The following is a 23,644-nucleotide window of genomic DNA, read 5'->3' on the forward strand; positions in this document are numbered from 1 at the left end:
GGAGAGGCCACAACAGTGAGGAGAGGCCCGCGTATCGCAAAAAAAAAAAAAGAATCCGCCTGCCAATGCAGGGGACACGGTCTTCGAGCCCTGGTCTGGGAAGATCCCACATGCTGCGGAACAACTAAGCCCATGCACCACAACTACAGAGCCTGTGCTCTAGAGCCCGTGAGGCACAACTACTGAGCCCGTGTGCCAAAACTACTGAGCCCACACGCCTAGAGCTGGTGCTCCACAACAAGAGAAGCCACTGTAACAAGAAGTCCGCGCACTGCAACGAAGAGTAGCATCCGCTCGCCGCAACGAGAGAAAGCTTGCGCACAGCAACGAAGACCCAACGCAGCCAAAAATAAATTTATTTTTTAAAAAAAAACTAGGACCAGAAGTGTGGGAGCTGACTTACTGTATTATCGTTAAGATATTGTAAACTCTCCAAAACCCAGACATAAAAGAAAACATGAGCTACACAAAAATGTTAAACAGATAAGAATACTATCCAAAATGCTAATTGCTTTGGCTAAAAGCTTCCTTATTTTAGAAATCCTCTTTTCTTCATTTAAAACACAAAAAACCTTTCTCCTCAGCAAAGCAAGAATCGTTGAATTTTCACAGTGGAAAAACTTGCTACTGTTACTGAGGCTGCTGCCTCGTCTTGTGGAATATTTCCACCAATTATGCATGAAGCTATGCTGTGCTTCTGCAACTGTGTATCTAGATGAGACCTGCTGATGAACAGGGTACCATAAATGGGGGAGCCACACCTGACTAGAATCATGACACTAAATGATCAACATTTGAGAATATTCAAGTAACAGTAATGTCCTAAATCAGCAGCCAACAGGCACATGTATGTTATTTTTTTTTAAGATTTTTTTTGACGTGGACCATTTTTAAAGTCTATATTGAATGTTACAATATTGCTTCTGTTTTATGTCTTGGTTTTTTGGCCCTGAGGCATGTGGGATCTTAGCTCCCTGATCAAGGATTGAACCTGCACCCCCCTCGTTAGAAGGTGAAGTCTTAAACCACTGGACTGCAGGGAAGTCCCTGCACATGTATATTATATATGTACCAAGTGATGATGGATCTGTGCCATTACCAGGGGGTACAAAAACGTGTAGGACCTGGTCCCCACCTTGGAGGACCAGCAGGGGAGAAAGTCAAACAAGAAGACAAGTTCCAGCACAAGGTGATGAGGAGGGAACGTTCTGCCTCACCCAGCTTGACAGCGGAAAGTGTTGCTGACAGGCTAGTCCCAAGAATGGGCTCCATGACCTATCCCTCCTAGGGGGTCCACAGCACTTTGAATGTCTGAAAAGCACACGGCTGACATTCGAGGGCTGCAGGGGAGCCCAGCTTCAGGTCCTCACTGCCTCTAAGAAAGAGACCATGGCCCAAGTTTCAAAAGTATATGGGGGAACTTCCCTGGTGGCACAGTGGTTAAGAATCCACCTGCCAATGCAGGGGACACGGGTTCAAGTCCTGGTCCGGGAAGATCCCACATGCCACGGAGCAACTAAGCCCGTGTGCCACAACTACTGAGGCTGCGCTCTAGCGCCCACATGTTGCAACTACTGAAGCCCACGCGCCTCGAGCCCATGCCCCGCAACAAGAGAAGCCACTGCAATGAGAAGCTCGCGCACCGCAACGAACAGTAGCCCCCGCTCACCGCAACTTGAGAAAGCTTGCGCACAGCAACGAAGACCCAACGCCGACAAACGTACATACATACATACGTACATACATAAATAAATAAAAAAATTTTAAAAAGTAAACGTGGTTTGTGGGACTTCCCTGGTGGCGCAGTGGATTAAGACTCTGCTCTCCCAATGCAGGGGGCCCGGGTTCGACCCTTGGTCAGGGAACTAGATCCCACATGCATGCCACAACTAAGAGTTTGCATGCTGCAACTAAGGAGCCCGCCTGCCACAACTAAGGAGCCCACCTGCCACAACTAACACCTGGCGCAACAAAATAAATAAATGAGAAATAATTTCTTTAAAAAAGTGTATGCGGGGGCTTCCCTGGTGGCTCAGTGGTTGAGAGTCCGCCTGCCGATGCGGGGCACACGGGTTCGTGCCCCGGTCCGGGAGGATCCCACATGCCGCGGAGCAGCTGGGCCCGTGAGCCATGGCCGCTGAGCCTGCACGTCCGGAGCCTGTGCTCCGCAGTGGGAAAGGCCACAGCAGTGAGAGGCCCACATACCGCAAAAAAAAAAAAGTGTATGCGGTTCATTACACTTCAATAAAAAGGCAATTTTAAAAAGAAAAACAGTATACTGTAAATTGCAAAGTTCTTCGACTGGACAGAGAAGCCATCCTTCATTTACAAAATGAGTTTGGCCAATGGCATTAATGAACAAGAATCCTTCAAATCAGACGGCAAACAGGACATGACTTTTAACCAGTTCCTTTTCCTGACTTTGCCCCCAAGGCAGAGGCACTTTTCCTTTCCCCCTGAAACTGGGAAGGTTTGTGGTGAAGCCGACATACTGGAGTGGAGGAGAACCAGAACAGAGGCTCTGGGAGAGAGGGCACCCCCAGACAGACCTCTCGTAGCCTGGCGTGCTGGACGACACCATCCTCGTCCCATGGCCTGGCTTTATCCTCAGGTCCTGGCAGCGAAAAGACAACTTTTCCCAGCTGAAGAAATTTCAAACTTTGCTCACTGTTCCCAGAGGCTCTTGATCAATTTACTGCACACACGTGTGCATGTGTGTGGAGCTATGAGCAAGTTGGAGAGTGCTGGCCCCTTGAGGACATTTTCACCCCCATGTCATATTTTCTGTCACGTTAGATCTCCATAGGCCCCTCCACACCAGGACACTGTGATAGATAAAATACAAGCAGCCCCTGATGTCTAACAAGGGCAAGGGCACAGGCATGGTGCTAACCGTGCCACACAATGTCAGTTATTATCCCTGTTAAAAGTAAGAGAACTAAAACTCAGGTTAAGCGGCAGGGCTGGAATTTGACTCCAGTCCGTCCAGCCCCAAAGCCCATCCTTGCCTTCTCCTGATACAGTTAGCTGGCACACAAATGACCACTACAGGTGACAGGTCCCACCATGTACGCTTGTTTTCAAATTCTGTTAGAAATTAAAATTATTTAAAATCTAACCATCTTAAACTATTCCTTAAGTAAACATTAAAATGAATAGACTGAGCTTTACCACTAGAAGAACTACTAAACACCAGGTAAAGTGCAAGTAAGCTGGTTACTGGGTTATTTTTAACTTAGTCAAGTAACAATCATGCTAAAATAGCTGCACTGTGTTCCCAATGTCTACAAATCAGTGATAATAAAAACGTATTTCAATTTGCCAAATGAATATATATTGTAGCTTTTTAAAAAAATACATAGTGGTCATTAAAAGCAATTAATTTGTAAACTGAGCACTTTCCGAAGTGTAAAGCACCTCCGCTGCTCTGCTATGGATCTGCCATTACGTGTCGCCCACTTCTGGGTCCTGGACTCCAGCCATCCTAGACCCCAGATCTTAGCTCTGCCTACAGCTGGTCAGTCTCAGGTCATAAAATGAAGGTGTTTCAGCCAACCCTGCAGCCCTGAAACAAAAAAACACGCCAGACCTCACTAGTGGCTCTGCTTAGGTCTTCTCAGAAGACAACTTCGGGACTTCCCTGGTGGCACAGTGGTTAAGAATCCGCCTGGCAACGTAGGGGACACAGGTTCAAGCCCTGGTCTGGGAAGATCCCACATGCCATGGAGCAACTAAGCCCGTGCACCACAACTACTGAGCTCATGTGCCACAACTACTGAAGCCCATGAGCCTAGAGCCCGTGCTCCACAAGAGAAGCCACCACAATGAGAAGTCCGCACACCACAACAAAGAGTAGCCCCCGCTCTCCAAAACTAGAGGAAGTCCGCGCACAGCAACAAAGACCCAACGCAGCGTTAAATAAAGAAAAGAAGACACCCTCATTTTGGTGGGAATGCAAACTGGTACAGCCACTATGGAGCACAGTATGGAGGTTCCTTAAAAAACTGAAAATAGAGCTACCATATGAGCTAGCAATCCCACTCCTGGGCATATATCCTGAGAAAACCATAATTCGAAAAGATACATGCACCCCAGTGTTCACTGCAGCACTATTCACAATAGCCAGGACATGGAAGCAACCTAAATGTCCGTCAACAGAGGAATGGTTAAAGAAGATGTGGTACATATATACAATGGAATATTACTCAGCCATAAAAGAAGAACAAAATAATGCCATTTGCAGCAACATGGATGGACCTAGAGATTCTCATACTGAGCGAAGTAAGTCAGACAGAGAAAGACAAATATCATATGATATTGCTTATATGTAGAATCTAAAAAAAGGCTACAAATGAACTTATCTACAAAACCTAAATAGAGTTACAGATGTAGAAAATAAACTTATGGTTATGGTGGGGGTGTGTAAAGGTAGGCGAGGGATAAATTGGAAGACTGGGATTGACACATACACACTACTATATATAAAATAGATAACTAATAAGGACCTACTGTATAGCACAAGAAACTCTTACTCAATACTCTGTAATGGCCTATATTAGGAAAAGAATTTAAGAAAGAGTGGATATATGTAATTGTGTAACAGGTTCACTTTACTGCAACTAACAAAACATTGTAAATCAATTATACTCCAATAAAAATTTTTAAAAAAGAAGACACCCTCATTTTATCATCTCCTACTGGGAACTCTAACCTCCACACCTCATCTGTGTCCATTCTTTGGGCCTCAGCTACATCTCTCAGTGGTTCCCCCACCCACTTCACCCTGGTGATCCACATGGTTTCTACTCCTTCTAACCCTAATATCGCCTCTGCCCTCCTTAGAATATCCACACACACACCCTCACAAACACTTCTTACACCCCCACTCCCTCCTCTCTCTCTTCACCCCGGAGTCCCACACCCCATCTCCTTCCTCATCCTCCAAAACATCCTAATCACCAAGCCCATGGCTTCCCATGGAGGGTGACACTGCAGGTCACTGTCCTTTTCCTGAGGCTCTCCTCTCTTGGCACTCCCCTTCTTATTTCCTTCTTCCTGGTACTGGTATTCTCTGGGAAACTTGGTTCTGCCCAATCCCTTTTATCTAAGCAGGACCGAGTCACTGTGAGATCCTTCAGTTCTCTTCTTGGAGTCTTCACCTGCGAAGCTCCAGAAGCCACTGTCTGCTCAGCTTTCTCCTGTCCTCACCTTAGAGGATGCTACCTGTGATTTAGTGAGGAAGTCTTCAAGTGTGACATTACCAAACTTCATCTGCAAGATAAAACATGCCACATAAGAAAGAGGAGGTTTGCTGTATCACCAACCCATAGGCAGTTAATTCAGCATAGAAACAGGGTCACTTTCTAAATAAACACAACTGCAGTTCTGCATGTTAAATATCTTTGGGCAATAGTAAATTCAACTTGTTCTATTTATGCTTGGCTATTAGATATTTAGGATCTTACTGATCGAAAAATACATCAAATTCACTTGACATTTCAAAGTATAAACAACTGTTAAAGAGTTGTTTATTTTTATTTATAAATTATGCTTAGTTTGCTACCATGGCCACAAGAAGAGCAACAGCAGCAAAACCAGACATTCCTGCCCAACAGATCTTCCTGAAACACTTTACTGCTCACTCAGGCGCCAGACCGGGTCCTTAGACAAACAAGGACCCTGTCCTCAAAGAGAACATTCTTCATTCTCTCGTTGACCACTGTGAAAATACTCCCCCACCAGGCCCAGGCAAACATCATGCTCCACAAACCTGTCCCCAAAGTCCTTTCCAGCCTGAATTCTATCTCTCCAGTGCCAGGATGCTGGCCCAGCCACACCTGCAAGGTCACTCTACCTGCCCACTTCAGGAGCCCGGCCCAGGTGGCCCAGGGCTCCCCCACCTAGACCACTCCACAGACCACCTCCCCCCCCGAGTCCCAATAACACCTGAACCTCCAACAAGTCAGACGCTCCTGGGGAGGAAAAAGTTGCATCTCTGTACACACAGCCCTGCATACTTGGCCAAAAACCAAGAATTTTTGGAAATCACTTGTTTTCTGGAAAACCACACACTATGGCACTCTTGTACATATTCAGCTCAAACCCCCGCCCCCGCAACATACACACTCACGTACGGGTCCTCACTAGGCATGGAACTTACCAACCACCATGGAGAAGGTGCTTGTACTCAGATCTTACCCAAACCATTTAAAATACTCACGACACCAACATACAGGATCACACTCCTCATTTTCCTCTATTCCTCCCAAATTAATACTTTAGTATTTTAATAAAATAGTGAACCATACTTTAAGCCTAAAGTGTTTATATACTCTTCCAAGTTCTCTGTATATAAACTTTTAATACTAACTACAAAATTTAAGTTCATTTTAAAATTGGAATAAAGTCATTTTTATTCAAATAAGAGAGCAACCATAGACTGTCATATTTTTAAAACTCCTCAGTGATTTTTCAATTCAGTAAGCAAGTGTGAAACAAACAGTAAGAATACTTATTAACCTCTGGGGACTTCCCTGGTGGTCCAGTGGTTAAAACTCTGCACTTCCACTGCAGGAGGCGTGGGTACAACCCCTGGTCAGGGAACTAAGATCCCGCATGCATTAGGCGTGGCCAAAAAGAAAAAAAATTTCAACCTCTGCGTAATCACTCTAAGTTACATTTGCTTTTAAACTTTCACAATTTAATTTTTTTAATGTTAAAAAGAACTTGGAACATAAAACTGAGATTAATTTCAAGAAAAAGATTTTTAAAACAATTTCTCTGCATTTAGCTAGCACCAATCGTCTTTACACAGTTTTTTTCCTATAACCTGTATCTATGATCACCCTACACCAACTTGGAAACAATGCCTTACAAAAAGGGAGGTGCTGCAAAATCCTAACAGTTATCCACTCATCTCACACTGTAAAACTGCCAAAACCCCTTCCATGAAAAAAACCACTCCCCTCTGTCAGTATGGGCAGAGGTTCCCAGGCCCAGAAGTCCAGGGCTGGTGGTAGGCTTGGTGGTCCACTGTACACTAGCTGGAGATGAAGGCCAGAGACCCCGCATCTACCCATCACCTTTTTTTGTTTTGTTTTGTTTTTTGTTGTTGTTGGTTTTCTTTTTTTGGTCCCTGCCACGTGGCACGTGGGATCTTAGCTCCCCAGGATGAAACCCGCACCCCCTGCATTGGAAGCGTGGAGTCTTAACCCCTGGACTACCAGGGAAGTCCCCCCATCGCCCTTCTTACTCATCTCCTCTGAAAGCCTCACTCCACTCCTCAAAAGTCTGAATTCTGCTCCCTCGCAGAAAAATCAATTTATTTCCATGTTTGGTATGTCAACGCAAATGGTTTTGGCTGAATGGTAATAACAGAATTTTCTTTAAAAACCTCAAAGTCCTCAGAGTAAAAATATAATGCCCTTTGCTGTGATGCCAAGTTATTTGTAAACAACAAACCATCAAATTAAAAAGCTGCCATCAGGTCCCTACTATCGATTTTATGCAATCTATAGTACAAATACACACAAACAGCGTTCTGGTTTGAAAAATAACGTTCCCATCAAGATTTAAGGAACCAGCTGGTGCAGCTTTCCAGGCTAAACAGTAACACAGCACCCACATACAAAAGTGAAGAAATAAAGAAAAGCAAGAGCTCTTATCACCATCTCCAACAACTGAAAGCAGTCAAAAATTCCAGTTTATGGAGAAAGGTTCTACTTGGAATAATCTAGAAAGCCCCTGAGGAATAACTAGCATTTCCTAGAGAGCAAATTTGTTTTTCAAGCAGACTAAATGATAACTTCACAAAACCACAGAACCAAGCTGAACTGCTTTGTAGCAGGATTGACAGTTCCTCAAGAAGCTCACTTAATTATACTCTATAACACGTTATAAAAATTTCTAAATAATTGATTTTTTAAAAAGTATGTTGAAAGTATCTAGTTTTCCAACATTTTAAGGTTCAGAGCACAGATTTAAAAATCCATCATGCTTCAAGAGCTTTCAATTTTTAGGCTACAAAAAGCACAATGAGAAAACGAAGTCCTTTCAGCTTAAAAAACACACGCTTGAAATAATACACTACTGAAAACGTGTAGAACAAAAAGAAAGTAACAGATAACCCAACGGCAGTTAAGAAGACACAGATTTTTGTTTTGAGCAGTTCCACCAACCAGAGTTTTACATTTCTATTCCATACTACCTACATGCTAGTCACGAAAATTATATGCGAACTCCCAGAACACACAGAGTACCCCAGAAAACCTCAGCCCACGTGGACAGCTGCCTGAGCCTCCAGCTTTGGATAGGTGAGGATGGGGGTCCCGAGCAGGAATTGTAGTCTGTGTTCCGGTCGTGGGTACGGTGGATGAGGTCGGGACATTGGGGTCATGGACTGGGATCCGGTCGGGATGATGGGATCTGGGTCTGGTTCTGGCCGTAGAAAGAACGAACCCAGATGTCGGGATCTAGGTCCTGGTTGGGAAGATGGACAAGGGCTTGGAGTCGGAATGGGGCTCCGAGTCTGGGTCCTGACTGTGTCCTACTTGTGTATAGGTCCAGGCGGGGATCGCTGGCCGGGGACTGGGTCCTGTAGGTGGGGGCAGCAGATCCCGGGGGGGTGGTCAGGACCCAAATCTGGGTCCTCCTGGTCGTGGGTGGGGGTAGGGGGGTCGTGGATCGCGAGTCGGTGGTCCGGGTCGGGGTAGAGGTCGTGGTCTGGGTTCCGGTCCCGCCGGCCAGGCCGCACCCCCGTCCGCCCGCCCCCCCCGGCCCGGGCCCCACTCACACGCGCGGCAGCTGCAGTGGCGGCGCCCCGCGCCTTTGGAACACGCCGTCCACGAACACGCCATTCTTGCCGAGGCAGCGCAGGTAGAAGTCGCCGCCCGCGTCGGGCCCGGGCTGCGCCGACGGCTCCGGGGCCGCCCCGCCATGGCCGCCGCCGCCCGGGGGCGTGAAGATCTCGAGGTGGCGCCGCGAGATGAAGCTCGAGTGGCCCATGCTCACGTCCACCGAGCCCTGCGACGAGTTGCGCCCGATGGTCACCGAGCGCTTCTTCATCAGGTACTCGAACTCGCGGCCCTCGAGGCGCGCCACGGCCCAGCCGCCCGGCGGGGATCCGCCGCCCGCGCCCCCGCCGCCCCCGGCGCCGCCGCCCGCGGGAGGCCCGCCCGCGCCCGGGAGCGCCGCGGCCGCCGCCATGGGCCTGCGAGGGCCCGGGCCGCCTTCCGCCGCCGCCACGGAGCTGAGGGCCGAGCGAGGCCGCCGGCCGGCGAGCGACGAGCGGCGGCGAGGGGCGGGACACGCGCGGCGCGCCGCGGGCCGGCGCCGGGCCCGTGACTGACGGCGGCACCCGCCTATAGCGGCGGTGCACGGCAGTGGGGCTACCAGAGGCTGGTCAATGGAGAGGCACGCCGGCCGTGCGCCCGCACGTCGGCCGCGGCGCCCGACGCAGGCGCGGCTTCTGGCGGCCTGGAAAACGCGGTACGGAGCAGGGCGGCCTTGGAGCCGCCGAGCCGACGCACGGAGCCGCGCAGAGAGGGGAACCAGGACGGGGCGGGGGCGGGGGCGGGGGCGGGGGCCGGGCCGGGGTCAAGGTCGGCGGGGGCAGGGGGCGGGGGCCCGCACACTCCGCACCGGCCCCGTGGTTTGCCGCTGCCGTCACGCGCGCATCCTCAAGCGTGGCCGGAGCCTGCCTCGTGTTACCAGCCGAAATCCACGCGTTTCCACGGTTGCAATGGCTGTGAGACCCCACCGCGAGTGTCTGCGGGCTGGCGAGGAGGGAGAGAAGAGTGGGGAGAGTCCGTGAGGAGGGTCCACGAGGCAGGGGGAGGGTCCTCCGGGAGGAGAGTGGGGAGGGCCCGCTGGGAGGGTCCAGGGGAGCGTGGGGAGGGGACGAGGGGAGGGGCGCAGGAGCGCGGGTCAGCGTCCCGACGCCGTGGGCCTGGAGTGAGCGGGAAGCTTCGAAGGCCGCAGGCAGGTCGGGCTCCGGTGGTGGCAGAGCCCGGCACTTGGTCTCTGTGTAAAAACCCATTCTAAAGAAATGGAAATTAACGTGCCCCTCTGAATGCGACATCTTCCTGTCTCATGTGCTGTAGATGTGTTTGTGGTTATAGTACAAACCCCCAAGGGTTACCACTGCTTTGAAACATAGGCCTGGCAGAATCTCCTAGACAGAAGAAAAGTAGTTTCGTTAAATACTTATTATATGTGGGAGAGATTTTAGGTGGTGTTGAGACGAGAATTTAAGTATTGGGTTTGGCCAATGAGTTCGTTCAGGTTTTCCATACGGGAAAACCCGAACGGACTTTTTGGCCAACCCATAATAAGTGGGGAACCTTTCATTTTCAAACAAAACACAGTCGATCAAAAGAAAGAGCATCCCATCAAGTATAACTGATGTTTTCAAACCAGTTGTCAAAGTGACCAGTGTGTTGTCCCGAGGTCCTGGTGCTCTGGTGGGGGACAACCACCACTCTGCCTTGCATTCGGAAGCTTCCTTGTGATAAAGTAACTGACTGTGTTCGGAGTATGTGTTGTGTGCTGTTGAACTTATGTAAGGCCGCTCACTAGAAACGTTCACTTGCTTTTCACATTTTTTCGTCAACACAGTGTCCACCGCATGCAGGGAACCCAGGCCTATAGGTATGAAGAGGGTGAGTCTGTCCCATTGAACTGATGTGTCTCAACAATGTCACTCCTATGTAGACACAAGGCCCCTTGATGAAAAGATGGACAATGCCAGGCAAGTGGAAATGGTAACCACACGGTTCTGAGAAGGAAACAGGTCACCGACACTGGGATAGTCAGAAAAGGCTCCAGAGCAGAGGGGGCTTGTACCAGCCCTTCCATCCATTCCGAGTGCTCAGTAAGCACCCGTTGTATACCAGTCACAGGCCAGGGTTGGACAGAGAGCAGTGAGCAGACCCGGCAGCCACGTCCCATCAGCACGTGTGAAAGAAGGGGCCAAAAGGAAGCAGCATGCACGATCCATTGAGACAGAGGAAGAGCACCAGGAGATGCTCTCGGGGTTCAGCAGCATCGCTGCTCTTTACATGGAGCAGCTGAAAGCGGAGATGTGGAGGAGACACACCCCACCCAAAGGGCTTACAAACCTTTGTTCTCTCATCCTGGGGTGTGTCCATGCTGGACACAGGTGCAGGAAGAGAGCGAGACCACGGGGCACCTGCCCGGTGGGGCACCTGCCTGGTGGTGCTTGCGGAGGACCCACACCCACGTGTGAACACATATAGGCACAGCCAAGGAGCAGCACATAGAGCAGAGTGAGAGGTCTGAGAGGTGGGCAGGAGGACCAGAGGAGGAGGATACCTCTGACCTGAGGCCTGAAGGACATGAGCCAGGGCCACAGTGACCTCTGGGCAAAGAGCAAGGGCAATGGCTCAGAGGCTGCTGCTCCATGGGGGCCCTTAGCACCTGAGATGGGAAACCACTGGGCATTTCAAGCAGTGAGCAACATGATCCAATTTAACTTTTACAAAGATCAACCTTTCTGCTGTGTGGGATAAAACTGAAAACAGGGAGGCCCATTTGTGTCTCACAATGATTCAGGTGACAGAAAAGGGTAGTTGGACTCATGATCCTCAAAGCTTTTTGCGTAAGCACCCAACAAACTATTAGTTTTGTGAAAATTTGTAAGCTTACACATTTAAGATAATAGCAAAAATTTCCACCATGTTTAAATAGTTGCAATAGATACAATTTCCCAAATATTAGAAATACTGCCTTTTAAAATAAAATCATGGGGCTTCCCTGGTGGCGCAGTGGTTAAGACTTCGCCTTCCAATGCAGGGTGTGCGGGTTTGATCTCTGGTCAGGGAGCTAAGATCCCACATGCCTCGCAGCCAAAAAACCAAAACATAAAACAGAAGCAATACTGTAACAAATTCAATAAAGACTTTAAAAAGGGTCCACATCAAAAATAAAAATTCAAGTTTTGATTAAGACTAAAGAGTTGAATTATATTGGAGATTTGTCTCCATAATGTCTAAGGCTTTTTTTCCCTGACAATTAGTCCATATATCCAGTGATGAGAATTACTAGAATGAGGCAGGGTACAGAATCGGTATTATCCCTATTTTTTTCATAAATGTATACACATAAGTAAACAGAACTGGGGGAAGTTTTATTAAAGCAACCTAACTGTTCTTTGAACCTCTTCTGTCTGCAGGTCCTACATGAGAGCTGAACAGAGATTGCAGAGGTCCTGCAGGACTGGGAGATGTGGAAGCAAAGAGAAGAGATCTTGGTGCAGCCCAAGCAAACAGCTGGGACACCAGAAAGGCCACACGCTAGAAAACTGAATACAGCTGAAGAGAGGAAGTTTAAACTCAAAGTCACATCACTAGAAATCATCTGAATCAAAACACAGGGAAAGGGACTTCCCTGGTGGCACAGTGGTTAAGAATCTGCCTGCCAATGCAGGGGACACAGGTTTGTGCCCTGGTCTGGGAAGATCCCACATGCCACAGAGCAACTAAGCCCATGTGCCACAACTATTGAGCCTACATGCCACAACTACTGAAGCCCGCGTGCCTAGAGCCCGTGCTCCGCAACAAGAGAAGCCACCACAATGAGAAGCACATGCACCGCAATGAAGAGTAGCCCCTGCTCGCCACAACTGGAGAAAGCCCACGCACAGCAACAAAGACCCAACGCAGCCAAAAATAAATAAAGTTATTTAAAAAATGAAAATAAGGAAAAAAGATAACAGAAAAGAGTATTAGAGACCCATGACAAGATCAGAAAGGTCTAATGTACATGAAATTGGACTCTTAAAAGGAAGGAAAAAGAAATGGAACAGAAGAAAATTCTTTTTTATAAATTTATTTTTGGCTGTGTTGGGTCTTCGTTGTTGCACGCAGGCTTTCTCTAGTTGCAGCAAGTGGGGGCTACTCTTCGTTGCAGTGCACAGGCTCCTCCTGCAGTGGCTTCTCTTGTTGCAAAGCATGGGCTTTCGGCATGCAGGCTCAGTAGTTGTGGCTCGTGGGCTTAGTTGCTCCATGGCATGTGGGATCTTACTGGACCAGGGCTCGAACCCATGTTCCCTGCATTGGCAGGCGGATTCTTAACCACTGTGCCACCAGGGAAGCCCCCAGAAGAAATTTTTAAAGAGAGAATGTGTACAGATTTTACAAATTGGTGAGAATATACCAACCCACAGATCCAAAAAGGTTAGCAAAAATAATATATAAAATATATATTAGGGCTTCCCTGGTGGCACAGTGGTTGAGAGTCCGCCTGCCACCTGCTGCCTGCTGATGCAGGGGACACGGGGTCGTGCCCCGGTCCAGGAGGATCCCACATGCCGTGGAGCGGCTGGGCCCCATGAGCCACGGCCGCTGAGCCTAAGTGTCTGGAGCCTGTGCTCCGCAACGGGAGAGGCCACAACAGTGAGAGGCCGCGTACCGCAAAAAAAATATATATATATATAATATATATATTAACATACATAATATATATGCCAAAAATACAATAGAGGAGATGAAACAAAATTTTTAAAGTACATGAATAATTTAGTAGAAGGCAAAAGAAGGAATAAAGGGCAGATGGAACAAATACACAACAGCAAGGTGGTGGCTTTAAACCCAACCATGTCAATCATTACATTAAATGTAAACGTACAGAAAACTACAATTAGAAGTCAGAGACTTTAGAATTCCCTGGCCGCCCAGTGGTTAGGACTCGGTGCTTTCACTGCTGTGGCCCCAGGTTCAGTCCCTGGTTGGGGAACTAAGATCCGGCAAGTCGAGCAATGCAGCCAAAAAAGAAAAAAGTCTGAGACTTTAGACTGAAGGGAAAAAAAAAAACCCACCTAATGTAAATGAGTTTACAAAATCCTGAGCAGATATAATAATATAACTGCCTAATGTTCAAAGCAAAAACTGACAGAACCAAAAGGAAAAATAACCCACTAATAATAGAGTTTGAGATTTTAACACGTTGCTATGTAATTAATGGAACAAGCAGGCATAAAAGTCAGTCAGGATATAGATTTAAATACTTATTAACTAACTCAGCCAGTTACACTCCATAAAAATGATTATGTACCCTGACCATCAAAACTCTGCAGTGGTCCAGCCACATTGTGTGCCAGCAGAGTAAGAAGGAAGAAGGCACTGGGGAGAAGTCTCAGATTTCCACCTGGGTCTTTCCACTAACTGATGAGTGGTGTGGTCTGGGCCCCACCGTCTTGTCCACATTCTCAGTTTCCTCACCTGCAAGGTGAGCCACAGCACGGGCTGCTCTCAGAAGCCTCTTCCAGCTCTAACCCTCCATTCTGAGGAAGCTCTAGGGGCTACCCCAGGATGCTACCCCACTTGAAAACCCTCTTTTTAGAATAAAACGAGATTCATACAAGGCCTGACACCTCCAGTGTTTATGTTGGGGCTGTCCTGACGGAACCTGCTATCAAAATTGTCTGTGATTCAGTTAACAAACTCTTGTGCAGCGTTCTCTGCATGCCAGGTACTGCTCTAAGGACTCTAGATACAGGCTCAGGCCATCCTCATGATACACGTCTAGTTGATAGATGCTCTGACTGCCCACATATTACTCCTCGGAGGCACAGAGAGGTTGACTAACTTGCCCATGTCAGCACACCAATCTGTTCTTTATCACTTTATTGGAGAAGCAAAAACAAGGCTTCCTGTGTGCCACTCACAATAAAGAGGGTGCGTATTGATGATATAATAATCATGAATTTTGATACTCTAAGAAACAAAAATTCAGATTAAACTCCAGCACTGCAACTGGTGTCATTTAACAAAATAATATGAACAACTTGTGATGAGAAGTCCTGTGATCTTGAGAATGTAACACCAGTTATCATAACTTTTCCTAGTAAAAAACCTTCAGAAGGGGCTTCCCTGGTGGCGCAGTGGTTGAGAGTCTGCCTGCCGATGCAGGGGACACGGGTTTGTGCCCCGGTCCGGGAAGATCCCACATGCCGCGGAGCGGCTGGGCCTGTGAGCCATGGCCGCTGAGCCTGTGCGTCCAGAGCCTGTGCTCCGTAATGGGAGAGGCCACAACAGTGAGAGGCCACAACAGTGAGAGGCCCGCGTACCGCAAACAAACAAACAAACAAACAAAAAAACCTTCAGAAGTTCATGGTTAGACACCAGATGGAAGCCAGACCCAACAGTCTGTTGGGTTTCCTCCCTGTCCGGCTCCTGCCCATTTCTTCCCACTGCACCCAGGTGGCATAGAGGACCTGTGCCCACCAGCCCTTCAGCTCCACCTGTGCCCAACTCTACCCCGACCACCACCTGCCCGTTGATTCCTGCATTCCACCTTTGTTCATCAGCTGCCTGCACTCAGCACTCCTCCCGCCTATCCAATTCCCTCTCCCTGCACGAAGTATTCCAGTGCTGCAGCAACTCTGCTAGGCTCTCCAGGGCCCCGGACTTCCTAATTTGTGTGTTCTGTGACACTCAGTAACATACTGCCTACCTTGCATTGTTACTTACTTTCCATACTGTTACTTTTCACTAGTGTGTGGTGTATGTCTTGTCTCCCTGACACTATTACTGCAAACTTTGAGCTGCCACTCCCAGTGACAGGCATTCAGCGCACAGCTGCCTCAGGAAATCATGCAGCTCTAACCATCTGACTGGGCTGCCAGGTGCTGCTTTCAGCTCTGTCCTTGGCTGTGGGTACCCTAACCATTTTGACAAGATGGAAGCAGCACTTCGAATTGCATGGAAAAAAATGTACTCTACAGAGAGGAGACAAATATTCTTATTTTGGCCAAGCTTTCAGAGGAAATATAATGTATGTTCATTAAAACATGGCCCTGCTGGTAGTCAGTACTGGAAATTCAAAAGGTATTACCTTGGATAAAAGATTAATTTCACATTTCTGGTTCTCTTTACAGAAAACACAAATACCACGGAATAAGTCATAGTATCATAAACTTTTTGCTACCCAGGATTCTGAGACGAATGAAATGTTCCATTTGATCACACATCCTCGGCTCTGAGGCAGGAAAATGGCTGTTCCTATGTTCCTACCTCAACATCACAGAGCTGGCAGGTAGTAGGTATTTCATATATTTGTCAAACCATGGAGCTGAATTGAGGCCCACTTGATAAAGAAATCCAAATTTATCATATGATGATATCACTTATATGCGAAATCTAAAATATGACACAAATGAACTTATCTACGAAACAAACAGAGTCACAGACATAGAGAACAGACTTGTTGCCAATGGGGAGGGAGGAGTGGGGAAGGAAGGGTTGGAAGTTTGAGGTCAGCAGATGCAAACTATTATATATATAATGGATAAACAACAAGGTCCTACTGTATAGCACGGGGAACTACATTCAATGTCCTGTGATAAACCATAATGGAAAAGAACAGGAAAAAGAATGTATATATGTATAACTGAATCACTTTGCTGTACATCAGAAATTAACACAACATTGTAAACTATACTTCAATAAAATAAATTTTAAAAAATTTATAATATGACTGTGAAGTTTCAAATAGTTGTGATACAGTCACAACAACCTGACATCAAAACCTTACTCACGTGACTTTTCTTGACAATTCAGGAGGCATTTCACGATCTCACGGTGCCCATGATCATAATTACAAATACCGTTTTTTCACTGGCATGATATATGTGGAAAAGTACCTGCCAACGTGGAGTTCATCCTGATTGGTTTAGTTAACTATATTGGTATAGATCATTAAACAAAAGTAGTGTATTCTTGAATACTGATTTGCTAAGTTGGTTATATGGCCCAATTGATCTATAGAGTCAATATCATCCCAATCAAATCCCCAGCTAGCTTGCTTGTAGGAATTTACAAGCTGATTCTAATATTCATATGGAAGTGCAAAGGATCAAAATGATCTTGAAAAAGAAGAACTAAGTTTGAAGGATTTACAGCTATATTAATATAAATTAAAATAAAGCTGTAATAACCAAGTGAATATAAGATGCCTTCTCTAATTCAGCCTTTAACAAAAAGCTAATAAAATACAGTATAGCTATAGTAATCAAATCAACATAAAACTATACTAATTAAAATTGTGTGGTACTGGTATAAGAGTAGACAAATCAGTGGAACACAATAAAAAGTCCAGAAATAAACCTCCACATACAGAATCAATTGATTTTCAACAGAGGTGCCGAAGTTACTCAGTAGGGAAAGGGCAGTGTGACATAATAAATATACACCTGGCCTGTGCCCCTGGCTCCTGACACAGAGCTCCTAAATCCCTTGGAATTTCCTGGGTGATAGGAGCATCTTTTGTTCTAATGAGGCAACTCTGGGTGGGCTCCTGGATGGGGGCTGGTCACCAGAAAGACCGAGCCAGGGTTAGAAGCAGAAGTTTTAGCCCCACCCCCATCCTCTGGGAGAGGGGCTGGAGATTGAGTTAATAATTAATCATGACTATATGATGAAACTTCCATAAAAGTTTCTAAACTATGGGGTTCAGAGAGCTCCCAGGTTAGTGAACACATGCATGTGCCAGGAGGGTAGTACCTCAACCCCACACAGGCAGAAGCTCCATTTAAGACCCTTCTGGAACTCTCATACATCGTTTACAGTAAGAACATACAATGATGCAGCCACTTTGAAAAATGGTCTGACAGTTCCTCAAAAGGTTAAACATAGAGCTACCACATGACCCTGCAATTCTACTTCTAGACATATACCCAAGAGAAATGAAAAAGTATGCCCATACAGAAAACTGTACATGAATGTTCATAACAGAATTATTCAAAATGGCCAAAAAGTCAAAACAACTAAAATGTCCATCAACTAAAAAATGGACAAATAAAGTGTGGTATATGGGGACTTCCCTGGCGGTGCAGTGAATAAGAATCCGCCTGCCAATGCAGGTGACACAGGTTCGAGCCCTGGTCTGGGAAGATCCCACATGCTGCAGAGCACCTAAGCCGGTGTGCCACAGCTACTGAGCCTGCCCTCCAGAGCCCGAGAACCACAACCACTGAGGCTGAGCACCACAACTACTGAAGCCCGCGTGCATAGAGCACGTGCTCTGCAACAAGAGAAGCCACCGCAATGAGAAGCCTGCACACCGCAACGAAGAGTAGCCCCTGCTCACCACAACTAGAGAAAGCCCCCCCAAAATTTTTTATTTAATTAAAAAAATTTTTTAATGTGGTGTATCTACGCAACAGGGAGGAGATATGGGGATATATGTATATGTATAGCTGATTCACTTTGTTATAAAGCAGAACTAACACACCACTGTAGAGCAATTATACTCCAATAAAGATGTTAAAAAGAAAAAAAAATGTGGTGTATCTATACAATGCAGAATTACTTGAAACCAAAAATTTAAACAGTAATACATGCTACAACATGGATAAAGTTTGAAAACATTATGCTAAGTAAAAGACACCAGTCACAAAAGACCTCATATTATATGGTTTAGGAAGTCTACTCAATAAACAATGCTGGAATAACTGGATATCTGAATAATCATAACAACCACAAATGAAAACTCTGACCCGTATCTTACACCATACAGAAAAATTAATTTGAGATGGATCATAGAGCTGTATGTAAAAGCTGAAACTATCAAGCTTCCAAAAAGAAAACATAGGAAACTATCCTTGTCTTTTGGGTCCCAGCACCCCAAACATGAAAACCATAAAAGGAAAAGAATTGTTTAAATTAGAGTTATGAAAAAATAAATAGGCAGGAGGCTTGAACAGCTACTTCACAAGAGAAGATATGTGAATGATCAATATACACATGGAGAGATGTTTGGCATCACTAGTCATCAGGGAAACGCATATTAAAACCACAAGGTACCGGAAGAATGGCTAAATTTAGTAAGACCGACCTTTCTAAGTGCAGACAGTGATGTGAAGCAACAAGAACTCTCGTATGCTGTCGGTGGGAATATAAAGTTGGCACCACCACTCTGCAAGAAAGCCTGGCAGCTTTTTACATAAAGTCTTACAAACACACACACACACACACACACACACACACACACACACACACACACACACACCCCTACCACGTATGTGTAGATGCAACCACTGCACTCCTAGGTACTTACCCAAGAGAAAAGAAAGCAGATGCCTGCAAAATTGCTTGTCCAAGAATGTTCATAGCAGCTTTATTCGTAATAACCAAAAGCTGAAACAACCGAGTGTCTTCAGCAGGCAAGTGAGAAACAGATGGACGGGAGGGGTGCAGCGGGGCAGGGGCGCCTCCCCGGATTCCGGGGAGCTGGTGCGGGCTCTCCCGGGCACGCCCTTTGGTGCCTCCTCATATAAGCATTTTGTGGAAAGTGTTTTGAGTTTTCACAAAAAGGTCATTCGAATAGAGCAAAGCTGGAAGTGTGGTGTCTTCAGACTTGGAGGTTCCAGGTGTAGGAATTTACAAGTTACCAGCACAGCTGTGCTAGGTTGATTCCTGCAGGGTTCAAAACAGAAATCTACACAGCACTGTAATGTACATCAGTGGCAGCCAGCTGCATATTTACTAGGACATCCACACATTAAAGAAGTGAAGAGGTGCCAAGACTTCCCTGCTGACGCAGTGGTTAAGAATCTGCCTGACAATGCAGGGGACACCCAGGAAGATCCCACATGCCTTGGGGCAACTAAGTCTGTGCTCCACAACTACTGAAGCCGTGTGCCTAGAGCCCGTGCTCCACAACCACACAAGAGAAGCCACCACAATAAGAAGACCGCGCACCGCACTGAAGAGTAGCCCCTGCTCTACGCAACTAAAGAAGAGTAGCCCCTACTCCATGCGACTAGAGAAAGCCCGTGCAGCAACGAAGACCCAACACAGCCACAAATAAATAAATAAATAATAAATTAATTTCAAAAAAATGAAATGAGGGCTTCCCTGTTGCGCAGTGGTTAAGAATCCGCCTGCCAATGTGGGGGACACGGGTTCGAGTCCTGCTCCGGGAAGATCCCACATGTCGTGAAGCAGCTAAGCCAGTGCGCCACAACTACTGAGCCTGTGCTCTAGAGCCTGTGAGCCACAACTACTGAGCCCATGAGCTGTGACTACTGAAGGCCACGCGACTAGAGCTGGGGATCTGCAACAAGAGAAGCCACTGCAATGAGGAGCCTGTGCGCCACAACGAAGAGTAGCCCCCACTCACCGCAACTAGAGAAAGCCTGCATATAGCAACGAAGACCCAATGCGGGCAAAAATAAATAAATTAAATTAATTAAAATAAATAAATAAATTTTAAAATTAAAGAAAGAAATGAAGGGGTGCCCAAATAAATAAACAACATATATATATATATATATATATATATATATATATATATATATATATTTTAAAAGGAATTCCCTCGTGGTCCGGTGGGTAAGACTCCACGCTCCCAACAGGGGGCCCAGGTTCGATCCCTGGTCCGGGAACAAGACCCCACATGCTGCAACTAAGACCTGGTGCAGCATGCATGAATGAATGAATGAATAAATAAATAAATATTTTTTAAAAAAAGGAAATGAAGGAGGTATCTGCCCAGGTGTGGTAATGGGGATGTGGTGTGTGCCCCATGGTCAGGGCTGATCTATCACCTGTTCACCAGGAAAGGCCCAGAACAACACTCTCCCAGCTGCTCATATGAGCTACTCCCACTTCTTAGGATTCTGCCCTTTTCCATAATAAGAAACAATAAAAAGCATGTCTCACTTTTGTCATTGCAATTTAAAATTACATTTTAATTAAGGTTGGAAAACATAATTAGGTCATTTAAAAGTTAAAAATTGGTAAAATGTTTTAAACCCTGTCTAATTTTTGGAAAAAGTGAGTTTTATAGGTGAATAATACACACATTCCTAGTTGAATTTCATTCTAAAAAAATGAGAGCTTCAGGGACTTCCCTGGTGATCCAGTGGTTAAGAATCTGCCTTCCAATGCAGGGGACGTGGGTTCGATCCTTGGTCAGAGAACTAAGATCCCACATGCTGCAGGACAACTAAGTCTTCACGCTGCAACAAAGATCCCACGTGCCACAACTAAGACCCAACCCAGCCAAATAAAATAAATTTTTTTTAAAAAATGAGAGCTTCAGAGATAAATCTTATAATACCAATTTTAAAAAGAAAATACTGAGAATACCCTTAAATTTGCTGATATTAACTGGACCTGAAAGTGTGTTTCTAATCCTCCTCCACCAAAACCTCTTCTCCAAAGACCTCCCTTTGGAGCTTTGGAAAGAGGGGGAGGCGTGTTCTCACTCTCTGTACACCTGGGGGCAGGAAGGGGGTCCTTGGGTGTGTCCCTACATAGTTCTTCACACGTCACAGAAGCCATTGCATATGTGGCTATGTGTACAGTAAGTCCCCTAAATACGAACCTTCAAGTTGCAAACTTTCAAAGATTCCGAAGTGCATTCCACCAATGTGAGTGAAATTGCAGCTTGCTCTCCATCTCCAGTTGCTGACGATCCTTCAGCTCTACCGTCTCCCACCTCCTCTCCCTCCTCCAGTCAGTAACTCTTCTTGCCTGTTCACTCGATGCCAGATGCTGTGTGCCAGCTGTTCTATTTACTGTAAGGTTAAAAATGTTTTATTTTTTGTGTTTTGTTTTTATGTATTACTTGTGTGAAAAGTATTATAAACCTATTACAGTACAGTACTATATAGCCAATTGTGTTAGTTGGGTGCCTAGGCTAACCTGTTGGACTTATGAACAAACTGGACTTACGAACGTGCTCTTGGAATGGAACTCATTCGTACGTAAGGAATTTACTGTACTTACCTCCTGAGTTAAGGCAATGCTCCCAGAAAGGCAGCCCTCAGAATGTGCCCTGGGGCAGGGGGGCCCTGCTCCAGCTGTCTTGTGTGCCTCTGTGCTGTAGGCCACATTTTTTAAAAAGATTTATTATTTATTTATTTATTTTTGGCTGCGTCGGGTCTTAGTTGTGGCACTCAGGATCTTCGTTTAGGCATGCAGGCTCTTGGTTGTGGTGTGCGGGCTTTTCTCTAGTTGTGGTGTCCAGGTTTTTCTCTAGTTTAGTTGTGGCGCACAGGCTCCAGGGCACGTGGGCTTTGTAGCTTGTGGCACACGGGTTCTAGTTGAGGAACGACAGCTCAGTAGTTGTGGCACGTGGGCTTAGTTGCCCTGCGGCATGTGGGATCTTAGTTCTCTGACCAAGGATCGAACCCACGTCCCCTGCATTGGAAGGCAGATTCTTTACCACTGGACCACAGACCACATTTACCTAAGTTTGAGAAGAACACCAGGAATGGCCTGGGAGCGGGGGATGAAGGTGTGAGGCGTGTGCCCCTTGTAGTGACGGTGTCCCATGGTCAGCCACATGCAGACCCATCTTCGGTTGCCCTTGGCATCGCCATCCAGCCAAGTCTCCTCCAGGTGACCTTTCTGGATCTCTGTGCTGAGGTTAGTGTCCCCCAAAGCCCACATGGAAAACATGCAAAACACAGACAGTAGGACAGACAAGGATTCAATAGCTAAAGGGTATTTCTGAATAGAGGAACTTCTATCGCCTCAACTCAGGGCCCCCAGCCCCAGCCCCACCCAACCCAGGCTGTGGCTTCTCAGAATTTGTCTGGGCATCTCTGGTCCTCCCATCTCCTGAGCTCTAAACCTCCAGCCTAACTTTGACTCATGGGCTACTCATCGCCCATTCATGCATTCACTCCTTCATTCCTTCATTCAGTAGCTTGTCCACTCATCAAACATTTCCTATTTCCAGCTTCATGCTGGGCCCAGTGCTGGATGCCCAGGCCCACGGGGAGCAAAGGGGAGCCGGGCCCTACCTTCATCGGGACAGGGAGGGGAGGCAGCCTTGATTCATCACTCCTCACCTGGACCAGCAGCCCACATTCCCTCACACATGGCCAGCCTCCTTCCCCGGGTCCCCCTCCCCTCACATGCTCACCCAGCCACCCAAATGCAAGACCCGGCTCCCATGGCACCTCCATCAGCCGCCCCGGCCACCTCCCATACAGTGAGAACTGCTCCTCCCTCGAAGCCGCTTGGTACCCACCTGGTTCCCAGCTTGCAGTCTGGGACAGTCATTGTGTACATGTTATCCCAACAGGACTCTGAGTCTGGAATTGGATTAGGCTTGGCACTGGTCTGATGCAGAGTAAGTTTGGGAAAGTGACATAATGAGTGAATGATTATTCCAATCAGTTACTGTCCATTGGCCCATGCAGAAAACTTCTCTGAGCTTATGTGAAGCACAGAGGACCAAGATGAAAACCTTGCCTCATCCTGCTGGCCCTGGGTTAGGGATGAGAAATAGAGAGGAAGCAGACAGTCAGAACATGAGCATGGAAGCTGAGGCAACTATTTTGTAGAGAACTCTGATGGTAAACATCAAAGCTAAACATGTCAATTCAACATCGGTGCAGAGCTACATCTGTAGGAGACACTGTGCTTCATTTAGGAAATAAAAAGATGAGAAGACAGGGATCTTGCCTCTAACAAATCAAGTACCACAATTTTTAAAAGTGGGCAAAGAAGATTTCTCATGTTGGAGAGTGAGTTACAGAGAAGCAAGGAAAGGCTGGAGGAAACCACGTGGTTCTGGACTAGAGCTGGAAACGTCAGTATGAACTCATTTCAACCTTCATATGACACAGCAAAAGGGCCTGAAGAAATGTGTTTTCCTATGATAGAAC

At 46.7% G+C, this 23,644-nt stretch overlaps 1 protein-coding gene and 1 long non-coding RNA gene across 2 annotated transcripts in view; both read right to left on the reverse strand.

The window, feature by feature from the left end:
* Window positions 1-9,808, reverse strand: part of FOXK2 (forkhead box K2) — a 71,511-nt gene extending 61,703 nt beyond the window's left edge. The window contains exon 1 of the mRNA XM_079904008.1: window positions 8,792-9,808. Within this exon, the coding sequence (XP_079760134.1) occupies window positions 8,792-9,204 (413 nt within the window). The 5' untranslated portion in view covers window positions 9,205-9,808. The remainder of the gene's footprint in view (window positions 1-8,791) is intronic.
* A 10,995-nt stretch (window positions 9,809-20,803) lies between these two features.
* On the reverse strand, window positions 20,804-23,352 carry LOC307177184. The gene is made up of 4 exons (XR_013824995.1): window positions 23,005-23,352; window positions 22,216-22,389; window positions 21,349-21,541; window positions 20,804-20,980 (listed from the first exon to the last, which is right to left on the reverse strand). It is a non-coding gene; the product is annotated as an uncharacterized lncRNA (long non-coding RNA).
* Between the last annotated feature and the right edge of the window lie 292 nt (window positions 23,353-23,644).

This window comes from Stenella coeruleoalba (assembly GCF_951394435.1).
Source record: "Stenella coeruleoalba genome assembly, chromosome: 19".
NCBI classification, from domain to species: Eukaryota; Metazoa; Chordata; class Mammalia; order Artiodactyla; family Delphinidae; genus Stenella; species Stenella coeruleoalba.